Raw genomic sequence first — 13,012 nt, forward strand, 5'->3', positions numbered from 1 at the left:
TTTTCAAAATTAACTTAAAAGTCTGTTTATTTTAGATGACATTTAAAGTAAATTGTTTGATAGATTGTGCATTAGTATATCCCTGATTTGCTGAGAATTTGATAATAATGCACAGATATGAAACGCTCAAAACACTGGGAGATGGAACCTATGGTTCTGTCTTACTGGGAAAAGCCCATGACACTGGAGAGCCAGTAGCAATAAAAAAGTAAGTTATTTTTGTATATCCTTGATTGTTTTAGATTAATGCTAATCCATACATATATGAAGGTTGTTCTTTTGTATTATTACTCGTCACTTTTTAACAACAAAGCGTTTTAAATTAATGGTCTGTATACTATATATGTAATTTTAGAAAAAAGACATTCCAATTTCATATAGAACAAAGAACTGACAAAAGTACACTTTGTTATGCTGGTTTGCTTTGAAACTGCAATGCTTTCGCAAGCTCTGCATTTTTTTTCATGGGAATTTGGACCTCCTCAACTGTTACTGTTAACTTAGCTTTAAATGAAATGCTGATTGCTCTAAGACTAAGTTACCTGAACCTGCTTCTAATTAATTTTTACACCACTCTATTTTAGAATGAAAAGGAAATATTACTCATGGGAGGAATGCATCAATTTAAGGGAAGTTAAGGTAATGAAATTTTTTTTATTTAAAATGAGAGCTATGGAATTTCTAGCTTTCTCTTTTTGAAACCTCTCTGTCGAAAAAATTATACTTTCCTGTCTCTTGATAATAAAAATTTTTAGAATAAGTTTCAATAAAATTTTTAGCATATAAATTTTCATTACAAATTTTAGAGTTTACGAAAGTTGAGTCACACCAATTTGATCAAGCTGAAAGAAGTCATCAGAGAAAACAACCAATTATTCTTTGTCTTTGAATATATGAAGGAAAACCTTTACCAACTAATGAAAAATAGGCAAGTGTTCTGTATTATTTTCCACTGAGACTTGCTAAACAAAAAAAGAATTTGAATATTCTGAGTAAAGTTAAAGATTTACTTCTTCCCTTTGTTGCTTCAAATTTCAATGCTCTGCTCTATGTAAAAAGTCTTGAAATTTCAGGCTAATTTTAGGATTAACTTTGGAGCTTTGATTGCTGCAAGTCCATGGAACAATGGCCTTTTGTAAGAGCAAAAAGGAATTTCATGATTGACTTACTTCTCGACCTTCTTATAGGGACAAATTATTTCCTGAAACAACAGTGCGGAATATAATGTATCAGATTTTACAAGGATTAGCATTCATGCATAAAACAGGTATAAATTTTTTTTCACCTCAAAACAAAACTTCATTTTTATGTATTTTCTGTCTTTATCATCATTGTTATAAATACTAGCTCAATAATGCAAATGTTTTTCAAATGATATCAATTTTAATGTTTAGGTTATTTCCATCGTGACATGAAGCCAGAAAACCTGCTGTGTAGTGGACCAGAAATTGTTAAAATAGCTGATTTTGGTTTAGTTCGGGAAATCCGTTCAAGACCGCCGTATACTGATTATGTCTCAACAAGATGGTACAATTTTCCTTTTCTTTCATTGATAAACCAAATTGTTCCAAATTAAGAATAAAAATTATATTGAGTCATTGGGGAAAGAAATAGACCTTTATCATGAATTACGTCAAAAGCAACTGCTTCCTCGCTTTCAAATTATTTCTATGGTAATTGAGTCCAAGAGGAGTTCATTAAGAAGTTTACTCTATTTATAAAAGTAACATTCGGAGACTCAAGGGATTTAATCACCTTGGTAATGGTTTTAAATCGAGGCAGTCATTGCACTCAAAATAATTTATGAAAAGGCAAACAAGGAATTATTTTTGGACCTACCTCTGGGTACCCCAATGGAGGTCCTTTAAATTAACCCATGTTCGTCTGTCCGCCCGTTCGTTCGTCTGTTACCAGCTTTTCTCAGGATTGGCTCATTACTTTTTCTGTTTTTTGGCACAATGATGCAAAATGATGATTCCTAGAAAGTGACTGAGCCCGATTTTTGAAAATAGTTTTTTGCTCAAAGATGCGTATTAACAATGCCCAAAAAATGGCTGAGTCCGGTGTTTCAATTTTCAATAAAATCTGATAAAATTGATTTTTGAAGCCGGAACCGTTTAAAAATTGCCGAAACAACCTATTTTAGCCGGAAAGACAATATTTATTGAATTTCTCGAGCTGTACTTTATATTTTTTTGTGAAATTTTGCACACTGATGCAAAATGACAATACCTAAAAAGTGATGGATCACGATTTTCAAAAAAACATTTTTTTTCGGCCAAAAATGCTGGAAATATGCCGGAAAAACGGGTTTTTTGGCATTTTCTCAAGATTTTATCACTCGTTTTTCTGATTTTTAGCTCAAAGATGCATATTAACAATGCCCAAATCATGGTCGAGTCCGATTTTTGAGAAAAATTTTTTATCGGCCGAAAATGCTGGAAACATGCTGGAAATCGCCGTTTTTCTGTTTTTTGATTGGACTTTTTCCTTATAATTGGTTGTTTTTTCATTCAAAAACATTATTAATAGCAATGCCCACCATCAAGCATGTTTCAATTTTCAATAAAATTGATTTTTGAAGCCGAAACTATTTAAATATTTTTTCACTGACCTTATCAATAGACTTATAGAAGACATTATTATTTAAATTATTTGTTACAGGTATAGAGCTCCCGAAGTTTTGTTACGATCAACCAATTACAACTCTCCTATTGACATTTTTGCTTTGGGTTGTATCATGGCAGAATTGTATACATTGCGTCCTTTATTTCCTGGCTCAAGTGAAGTAGATATGATATTCAAAATTTGTTCAGTTCTTGGTACTCCAAACAAGGTAAGATTCATGATAGCTGCAATAAACCTTTTCAAAATTAATAAGCAAATTAACATAGACAGCTTTTATGATAATAAACTAAATGAATAAAATAGCATTCAAAACGACCACGTGGAAACCTAAGATGATATTCTTACTGCAAGAGTGACATCGATAAATACTCAGAATTATCCGTTTTATCAGTTGCAGAGACATTCCTGCATTCCATCTAATTATTATTATTGCACTGTTTTGTTATTAATGAGTCCATGTTTTGTTCTCTTCTAGAATGACTGGGAAGAGGGTTATCAATTAGCATCCAAAATGAACTTCAAATTTCCTAAAATGGTATGTATTACTTTTTTGATAACATGGTCAGATAACAGAAAAAAAGTAGAAGACTTTATCCAAAAATGCGGAACTGTGAAAAATCTTATAGAATCTTCCCTGATCTTCCCTATATTTTTCAATGCATATTTTAGGTATCGACTCCATTGAGGCAACTTATACCGAATGCTAGTCAAGATGGTATTGAGATTTTATATGCAATGTTGGCTTGGAATCCACAACAAAGACCTTCATCACAGAAATCGCTAGCGCACAAATTTTTCACAGTCGGACAAAATTTACATCGTTCACATAAACAGAAAGCAAAACCGTTGAAAGCCGAAACAGGGCTAGGTGAAAGAAATAACACGAACTTACAAGAGACTGTCAAACCCATCAATTTAAATATGTCTTTAAACAAAAATTTGAAAAAGAACAATATGGATAATAATGCTAGTGGTGGCAAATTTGACTTTGAACCCAAGAAACCAGAGGGTCCGAAAAAATCTCAAGAGCCAAGGAAACGTTGGGGTTCATCCAATATGAATAACAAACAAAATGCTGCCGCTACTAAAGATTCAGTTGACGAATTCGATTCTATTCTGGATGGTTTGGGAAGTAGTACAAATAGCTTCAATAAAAGGGTAAGTCGTGGATGTTATTTTAATTTCGTAAGTTCATTTTACTTGGGATCTATATAATCTATTCTTTACGAGTTATTAAATCTGCTAATTTTTAACACATTTCATTAGTTTATTCAATTTCATGGATCTTCTTTATTTATAGCATCCTATCAAGAAAAGGGATACCATGGAATCAATAAGGTAATTTTGATTGAAACTTATAAGCTTCTCCTCTTTATAGGTCATGGTTTGTGAAATTAGTCTAACGAAATCTAACTAAGTAGAATAGTCCCATTATTGACATCTTCTTTCGGAAGTGTTGGAGTAATTTCAATTTCACGAATTCACTCACACTCTCTTCACACTTATAGTGATAAAGAGAAAGTTTTGGGTGGATTTCAAGCTTTACCAAGTATTGGCAGTGGAAAGAAACGAACGACACCAGGTAGCGCTAAGGAGCATTATCTACAAAAATCACGTTATTACCCTGGAGGTCCAAACGCCCCCATTAAACCGAGTATCGAAGGACGAGTCGTGGATGCTGGAAGTGGTCGGAAATTTGTCGAATTCACATCCGGTAATGTTCAACCCAACATGAACTCAAGATACATGGGAGATATGGGGCAAGGCACTAAACTACCTACCATCAAGAAGAAAGAAAGCTCTGATAGATTAGCTGGTAAGTCCCTCTTTTAGATAATAATGATTTCAGTTTTAAAGTTTTGAAGTTTACAGATACATTTTTAAGAATGGCTAGGGGAAACCTTTGTTTAAACTGAGTTCATTTGAATCAGAGATTTTGTAAACTTTTCTAAACAAACCTTAAATTGCGTCTCATGAAAGCCTTTGATCAATTTTGGTAATTTTTTACCAAAATACAACACCTTTGCATCGTTCGTGGTGGATTGGTTAAAATAATCTCATAATTTAAATATTTCATAGGTGGTGGTGCCATCTGGAAACCTCCTGCATTGTCCAACAACAAACAACGATCTTTAGGTCATATCTCGAAACCATCTATGGCTATTGGAAGAACTAACTGGAGTAATAAGTGAGTAACTTTTTTCGTCGATTTTTATGTTATTATCGAAGGACTTCTTAAATGAAAACTTTTGAGGAGCAATTTCTTAACAATGATGAATTTTTAAACTCTTCTTTTTAAAGGTATGGAAAATGAAATTATCAAATTCAACATCTTGGAAGTTTACCTAAAGCTTATAATATTTGGCTTTCTTGAAACGCCAGACGTGATGGAAAGGAAAGATGATTTAGAGCTCACTAAAGTATCATTCGTGTGTCAGGGCGTGACGCCCCTACCATTGGGACGGAATTGCCGAAAGAAGTTATTTCTTTAAGGAGGAGCTATAAACAACGAGTATTATGATGTTCGAGTCAAAGAGATTGTGAAGACTTTTAAAAAATGAATTATTTTTTTTGAAAACGACAAAACTAAAAGTGAAAGACATTAGTCAACAAAGTTGTGCATAATATGGTGCATGTATTTATTTTTTGTCAAATGGGAATCTCGAGGAAGGATTCTGTTTTAGTTATACGTTGCATTTAAACCCATGTAACGAGTTTCAGGAATTTTCGTAGAACATCTTAACAATCTCAGGATAATGTTAGAAAAAGGTTCTCGCTGTTGATATCATGATGAACAACCCTTAAATTTAATTTAATACCTAATTTGAATTCTGAAATTTTCTGATTCGTCGTACCTGTAATTTTCTTGTGCTTTAAAAAAAGTTGTAAATATTGTGATTGTAAATAGGAGTTTATTTTAGAGCAAATAGGGATTTCATACACACAACAGAATAACCTGATGAACTTATCATCTGCTGACCCATTTACTAATCTGTTTTCGATTGGAATTTCAATTCGGTTGCTCCAGGAAATTGAGGATTTCGAAACTTTATATTTGTTTATATTCAGACACGAATATGCTGTTAAGTCCACGGGCTTATTGTAAGGGTTAGTCGAATTAACAGGAGTGGTACTCAGAAGAAAATACATGAAATAGGGGGATCTTAGGGTCACAATATATATTTAGGGTCACAATATATAGAGTACTTCCCTTCACTTTGGGTTCTTTTAGTGAATTTTTCGCCGTGATTTTTGAAATGAACGTGCTTTATCACTTACTATATCACATTTTCCCTTTAATTTATTTTTAGTTTTTTTTGCTTAGTCCTTTTTCTGTCACATTCTTGCAACTGTGGAATGTAGGAGAGAGGAGTTTTTATATAAATAAGCATGGTGTAAATATTTTATACTGTTGGAATGAACGCTTATTATTTAAAGAGAATAGAGACTTCTTAAAACAATTATTTAATTAAACTTAATTAATTTTCTATATTCTTCTTTCTTTTGCCAGAGTAAAAATTTTGGGTTTCTTAACCTATTTCCAACGGTATATAATATAGTCTAGCAACTGCCAAATATGAGAGATAGAAGTTTTTATACGCCTTAATCGTCTTTATTTAGATATCTTTTTCCCCATTTTGATCAAAATTCTACAGGACTATTCCCTGATTAGACAAATCATCATGGAGTAGAATACACTTTATAAGAATGTCCATGATGAAAATGGCCAAAAAATTAAGAATATCGTAAGAATATCACCATCATGGAATTAGGCAACAAAATCTAAGAATGCCATTTACAGAGCAATTTTAGCTTCCCCCAGTACTGTAAGGCTCAAAATCACAAAAATGCCATTTTTGCTTTTTAAATGAAAAAACACCATTCTTATAAAAAAAATCGTGTACGTTGACAACGTATCACCAGAGACAATAAACCTTATAATTATCTAATTATATCAAATGTGCTTGAAATTATATCTCATCGAAAAGAAACTTAGTGACAAAATCTGTTCTAAATTTTCAGAAAACCCTAAACCTTTGATATAAAGATTGGACTGTTTAGAGAAGACAAGTTTTGTACCCTTAGCGCTGGCACATAACCCGAGCTTTTTGCAATGTCCTCCTAATGTACATCATATGATTTTGTTGTTCTTATAAAAAAAAGACATCTCTTTGATTCACTTATCAAAAGATAAATTATGGTCGTATTTCGCAATTATTGATCAAAGATCTCTGAGTCTATTACATGTGTTCTGAACAGGTTGAGCTTAGTTATTTGTGTCGTGAATGTATGCAGTAGCATGAGTAAAGTTTGTATTTGTAAGATCTATGGCTAAGGCAATTGTATTTTTTAAGATTTCCTAGTAATATTTCTACATGGTGCACTAGGAAAATAGAAACACTCTAGTTTTGTTTTGTTTGTTTTTTAGGATGAGGCTCAAAAACACCCAAAAAATCACCAAAGCTGTGTCTGGAATAACTAATTTCAAGCAATACGGGTTTAAAGTAACAAAATTTGGGCTAAATTCCTCTATTTTGCTAAATTTTACTCAAAGGGTCAAAAATTAAGAAACAAGGGGCATGCTTTCTTGATGGAAAATCATTCAGTGTGTTGTTGTTATGCTATTTTCAACCAAGAAATTATAAGAGACACTCATTTCGTACCTTTGCAGGGAAAAAACTTTGAAAAAGTAAGGCGAAAATAAAAAAAGTAGTGTTTCCGGAAACCGGCTGGGTGAAAAAAAATATTTTCGGACCCGGCCGCAGACTATGGGTTCATCTATATGGTTCATCATAAAGAAAATCAAGTTGACCGTTCAAGCTATCAAACGTCGTTTGGTTAGATAATCCCGCTTTTGTCCACTCAAGTTTTGTTCGTTAGTAGTTGATACATTAGTATTCAGGGCTTTCTTCATACTGTTTGTACATAAAAGTTCTTTAATAAAGTTATTTCATTGATCTTAAGTTATCAAAAATAGCAATAATAAATTTTTTTTTCCGGCCGGCCGCATGAGATCTTTTTTCCTTCACTCGCATTCCGGAAACACTACATTTTTTTAATTTTCGCCTAGGGCTAGCCGGATAGATTTGTGAAATCTAGAAATCTAATGTGAGAAAAACATCATTAGACAAGAAAAATGAAACAAAATGCTTACAGTAATACGAAATTTTCAATTAGGAATATTTTTCCAAAACTGTTACTGCAAGAGCTAAAAGTAACAAACATTAGACTCGAGTGTCTCGGTGTCACTATGGTATGAAAATCTTTTGAAGGCACGTGGTGGCAAGGTGGTTTTTTTTGTGGTTGAAGTTTGAATATTTCCGGTGTCAACATTCAATTTCTTATACACAACACATCTTTTGCATCTTTCTCACAACTTGAAACGTCATAACGACATATAATTGGCAATTAAATAGAAGAATCTGACTATCACAAGAAAGTTTTAAGTCTCTTTTGGGAATTGGATGAGTCATTTTCGATAAAAAACGCAATTAAAATGTTTTGAAAAATCAGTTAATCAGGGAAAGAGAGTGAACAATAATATCATTACTGCGGACATAGCTAGAAAATGAGAAATCAGCAAAAATCAGGTACAGGCCGAAGGCTAGAAGTCAATCTCTTTGGTAGGATTTGAAGCCAACAAATCCTACCAAAGTTGCGCGGCCTTGAGCGGCTCGGCTGGTTTTTACACAAATGACAGATTGAAACTAAAATTTACCACTAAATTTCAAAAAAAATATCAATCGTAAACAAAGGAATTGCTAGATTCAATCTGTCGTCAAAAATACGGTGCATTTTTTAAGGCCTCACTTTTTCTTCCCTGAGAAGGGTTAGAAATTCTACTCTAGCCCTTCGGGCTTTAAACTCAATGTAATAATCCCTTGTTTCAACCATTTTGTTATTTACAGGCAAGTAGAGAGAGTGCGTGTCCGATGAAAGGGCTCCCCGATCGTTTTTGAGTAACAGATTCTTAGATTTAGAAAGGTGGGTCTAATTCCCAGATTTTTTATTTAGGATTAGAAGAAATGTCAAACAGGGCCAACAAGTTGTGGTAAGCACTAAATATCATTGTTTCCTTATATCTGGCATCTTTACAGACATTTCACCGCATACATAATGAAGGATCTTTGGTGCACAGACTGACAGAGATCTCGTTTTTTCTCATTTCATCTTTTCTACTTCTAGTACTGTAAAAAATGTCAACAGCAAATGACGAGAAAGAAAATCTTATGAATTCAACATCAAAAGATGTAGACGAAGGCTCACCGAGACATTGTCACAAAAGTCAAACATCGCTCAAAGTCTACCCACAGCGTTGGCTTATGTTGTTCATATTTTCACTATGTACGACTCTAAATGGTTTCATGTTTTTGGGCTTAAGCGCTGTCGCCAATGTAGCTTCTGCATATTATAACGTATCAACTGTAAGCATTGAATGGCTGGCGAATATGGGAGTCCTTATTTTCGTTTTCGTTTCGCTTCCAGTGGCTTATTTAGTATCAAGATATGGTGTTCGTATTGTATTAACTGTGGCAACTGGATTGATGGTACTTTGTGCCGTATTTCAATATATTGGAGCTGGAAAAGATGGCTACACTTATGTTTTGATAGGACAATTCTTTTATGGTGTTTCATACGGAAGTATAGTACAAATTCCAGGACAACTTTCAGCAAATTGGTTTGCTCCTCATGAGAGAGGCATGTCAACAGCCATAGGGGTTTTAATGAATATTTTGGGAGTAGCTGTTGGATTCATACAACCCTCTCTTATGATACCTGCTAGTAATGACCTAACTATTGTGGCTATTGGAATGGAAAACTTTTTCAAATCCAGGCTTATTGTTGCACTTATTATTTTCTTGGTAACATTGATCTTGTATAGAGAATACCCACCTTCACCACCTTCTATTATTCCTGATCGAAAGAACTTAACTTTTTTGCAATCGCTGAAAATGTTGTACAAAGATGTTAATTTTCAAATGGTAGCACAAGCTTTCGGTATCAACAGTGGATTGCTTTTAGCTGTAGCTGTTGTCTTGTCGCAGCTTGTGGTCTGGAGACACGGAGCAAGTCCAGCAATTCAGCATTTTATCGGATGGACGGGTGCCATGGGCGATATCGCTGCTTGTGCTAGTATGCTAGTGGGCGGTTTTGTTCAAGATCGCTACTCCAAGCACAGAGAGCTAGCAATTGTTTTGAACGCTGGATCATTTATTTTTTGGTTAGTATTTGCATTGGTGTTAACGCTATCCAACAATCTTTACATCTTGTTTTTGTCGTATGCCATTTTTGCTGTTTTTAGCATTCCATATTTTGGATCTGGGATTGAACATATTGCAGAAATGACGTCCCCTGTACCAGAAGGCACCTCTAGTTCGATTGTGTTGATTTTATCAAATATATATGGTTTCATCACAATTTACGCATTCGGTAAATTGATAGAGAGTGGATTCCCTTTAACTACAATTTGTCTGATCTTGTTGTTATATCTTTTATCAACAATTTTTGTGACTTTCGCAAAGACTGAATTGAAGCGATCAAAAACCGAAAGTACTTCCATTATGATTGAGTTTGATTGGTCAGACGATGAGGTGGACATTGATGGCCAGAATAAGGTGTTTTTGGATGATACACCTTAGGTAAAAAGACAGTAAACACCTTTTAACCCACTCAGCACCCTGGCGGAGGGGCGGAGGGTAACTATCAGACCTTTCAAGGATAGTTTTTTCTAGTGTACTGTACACCCTTTATATAATTTAATAAATTTTTTTATAATTAGAAAAAGATTTTGATATGGAAGAGAAATTTCAAATTTCGATATTTTTTAGTTGGTTAGGATATGATTACGAACCGTCCAATTGTTCAATAATTGATGGTTACTTTTCCAATCAAGAATAGCCGTTTGCTTTATCATGACGGGGCTGTGAACTGGTATGGAAAAGGAGAAGTTTTGGACTTGCAATGGTTTGGTCTGCTCCAGACTGAAGAGTTATGCTCTTATCAAAATAGGATCCTGCATAGTCATCGAGTCAGTGTAAAAACGGACTTTTTAGTAGTTGACCCTGTTTCTGTCACCATAGGGATCGTTTCTTAGCACACAAATTTCCGATGATAAAGAATTTAAGGTTTTCATCACCAGAGACGACTTTTGACCGATAATTTTAGTGGGTCTGAAGGTTCTACAATGTACCTTCAGCTTCAAATGATTCATTTTCATAGATTCGATAAAAACGAATTTCTTATATTGAATTCAATAGGCTAGGCTCGAAAGAATTAATGACCGGCGTTAAAAGAATTTTATACACCCCCTTCTCACAGATCCGGCAAGATTTTTTCAGCCAGTGGGGATATAAAAATAGCAGACTGAAATTCGATGGGGATTGATATTCCCACAGTATTCATGGCTGGAAATAAATTGAAATTTGTTATTGGAAATTTTATTGTTTTCAAGTTACAAAATTCAATAGGGATGGAAAAATCAGTTTAATAATTTGCAGTGAAGATTGGTTTATTTGATGGGGGATAATTTTCCACCGGGGACGATATTTTGGCCAATTTATTTAATGGGAAGGGTTCCCAGTGGGTCTGAGAGAAGGGGGTGTTTTTATCGCCCAAAAGAAATAAAAGCAGCTTTACTTTTGTGAATCTTAGTCAATTTTTCGTACTGGATCCATAGTCGGGAATGAAGGAAGCCCTACTCCCTCAGTTCACGCCCATTCGTAAAATCACACAGTGGTGTATTCAATGAATTAATATTAAAGATCAAAGTATTTTCACATCAATTACAATTTCATACAATCCATACAACAACTCAAGCAACTCATTCAGGAAAGTTCGATGATTTCATTCTTCAGGTGGTGAATTATTTATGGAACGTGTCCCAAATATAGATTGTAAGTATGAAGAAATAATATCATTTGAAAATGAAAACAATTCATTTTGATTCGGTCATCAAATTGGCGATAAGAGTTTAAAAGAGTGGAAAGAGAATTAATAAAGTGTGTTTTTCTAGAGTTCAAGTTCAAGAGAAAGTCAAAAGGGTAACGTCTGATTTGATTTCAACATTCGATTAAAATGATTCAAATATTACATAACCAGCGAGCAGCAAAGAAGAAACAAAGTGAAAACAAGGGAGGACCAGCAGAATGGGGTACCCCCAGAAGTGTTTCTCATTGCAACATGGAAAGAAGATCAAGCATCACAGGCAAGAAAATAGTTTACCATGATATTCATGACGTAATATTTTTTACGGAAACACTCAGGTTTTTGTCATTGGTGACAAATATTATTTATGTTAGAGAAAAACTGTTTAAAATTTGCCTCTACTGGAAAATCCAGGGTGTTTCTAACGAAAAATTATGGAACGTACGTACTAGGAATATATAACGGACTTGACTGTATATACCCCCTTTCTCATTTATCCTCAAGAAAAGCTTCACCAATCCAAGACTTTTTTGTTAATTCAGTATATTCGTCTTGTTGCGAAGAAAAAAAGACCTGAAGTATATCACCTACAAAACATTTCTGTGTTTTTATCTTTCAGCTGGGGGAACCATTTGGACGCCGCCTGCTCTCGCATCAAAATCAACGGCCACTCGCCCACGACCATCAAGCCTAAGTGACAAACATAAAACCAAAGGCAACGAGAAACGAAAGCCAAGAGTAACAAAGAAAGAACGATTGGAAGATTATGACAAAAATAATCAACATGCTTATATCGCTGTTACTAACGAAGATATTATTTTGAGGTCTACGCTTAACGAACATAAAGCGATGAATAAAAAATGCACGGATATCGTAAAACAATTTGACGGGGTTAAAGACCTAATCGCGCAACGAGTAGCTGAGAAATGTGCGGCAACGACATCGAATATAGTTGTAAATATCGATGATCATTCGAATGATATTGAAAACGAAAGTGAAAGTTGTTGTGGCGTTGATTGTGGAGATCATGTGGAAACAGTCAATGTTTACAACGAAGCTGACATCGATGCTTATGCTTGTGAAACGAGTGAATGTGAACTCAATTGTCAAATGGAATGTGTCGGTATAGATAGTTGATGAACGGCGAGGAGCTTCTACAGAATTTGGTGTCAAGAATTTCTTTGCTTCATTATAACTTCTTTTACAAAAGGAAGCACAAACTTACCCCAAGAATCTCGTGTGAAAAAATCAAAACTTAAAAGCTCAAAATAAAATAGTCAGATATGTTTTTTGGATTGTTTGGTAAATAGATGCTGAATTAAAATTTGATATAACCAAGAACGAATTTTTTTTTAAGATTTGATCCGAAATGTACAAGAAAATTAAAAGAGAATCAAAAGGGAATCTTAACATCAGCATAATATGATCTCCAAATATCACTTCGATTTTTCCGAAAATA

General features: G+C 34.1%; 3 protein-coding genes across 3 annotated transcripts; all 3 read left to right on the forward strand.

Moving 5' to 3' along the window:
• LOC136810137 (serine/threonine-protein kinase dyf-5-like) lies at positions 1-6,092 on the forward strand. Its single transcript, XM_067066704.1, has 12 exons — positions 1-208; positions 585-639; positions 807-928; positions 1,188-1,267; positions 1,395-1,527; positions 2,665-2,836; positions 3,104-3,163; positions 3,298-3,786; positions 3,929-3,966; positions 4,137-4,444; positions 4,708-4,816; positions 4,930-6,092. Exons 1-12 carry the CDS (start codon positions 108-110, stop codon positions 4,940-4,942), a joined length of 1,680 nt encoding a protein of 559 aa, XP_066922805.1. The 5' UTR covers positions 1-107; the 3' UTR covers positions 4,943-6,092.
• A 2,551-nt stretch (positions 6,093-8,643) lies between these two features.
• On the forward strand, positions 8,644-10,363 carry LOC136810138 (uncharacterized MFS-type transporter C09D4.1-like). The gene is made up of 2 exons (XM_067066705.1): positions 8,644-8,680; positions 8,815-10,363. The coding sequence occupies exon 2, from the start codon at positions 8,826-8,828 to the stop codon at positions 10,266-10,268; it is 1,443 nt and encodes a 480-aa protein (XP_066922806.1). The 5' UTR covers positions 8,644-8,680; positions 8,815-8,825; the 3' UTR covers positions 10,269-10,363.
• A 1,250-nt stretch (positions 10,364-11,613) lies between these two features.
• Positions 11,614-12,768, forward strand: LOC136810140 (uncharacterized). The gene is made up of 2 exons (XM_067066707.1): positions 11,614-11,833; positions 12,173-12,768. Exons 1-2 carry the CDS (start codon positions 11,704-11,706, stop codon positions 12,688-12,690), a joined length of 648 nt encoding a protein of 215 aa, XP_066922808.1. The 5' UTR covers positions 11,614-11,703; the 3' UTR covers positions 12,691-12,768.
• The last annotated feature ends 244 nt before the right edge of the window (positions 12,769-13,012 follow it).

The sequence above is a fragment of the Clytia hemisphaerica genome, unplaced genomic scaffold (genome assembly GCF_902728285.1).
Source record: "Clytia hemisphaerica strain Z4C2 unplaced genomic scaffold, Clytia hemisphaerica genome assembly, whole genome shotgun sequence".
NCBI lineage: Eukaryota > Metazoa > Cnidaria > Hydrozoa > Leptothecata > Clytiidae > Clytia > Clytia hemisphaerica.

Excerpts from the sequence above, each read along its gene's own strand:
- LOC136810138 (XM_067066705.1), top strand. The coding sequence starts at position 8,826 with ATGTCAACAGCAAATGACGAGAAAGAAAATCTTATGAATTCAACATCA.
- LOC136810137 (XM_067066704.1), top strand. The coding sequence starts at position 108 with ATGCACAGATATGAAACGCTCAAAACACTGGGAGATGGAACCTATGGT. Across the intron at positions 640-806 it reads TCAATTTAAGGGAAGTTAAG|AGTTTACGAAAGTTGAGTCA; the intron begins GTAATGAAATTT and ends TACAAATTTTAG. Across the intron at positions 4,445-4,707 it reads AAGCTCTGATAGATTAGCTG|GTGGTGGTGCCATCTGGAAA; the intron begins GTAAGTCCCTCT and ends AATATTTCATAG.
- LOC136810140 (XM_067066707.1), top strand. The coding sequence starts at position 11,704 with ATGATTCAAATATTACATAACCAGCGAGCAGCAAAGAAGAAACAAAGT. Across the intron at positions 11,834-12,172 it reads AAGAAGATCAAGCATCACAG|CTGGGGGAACCATTTGGACG; the intron begins GCAAGAAAATAG and ends TTTATCTTTCAG.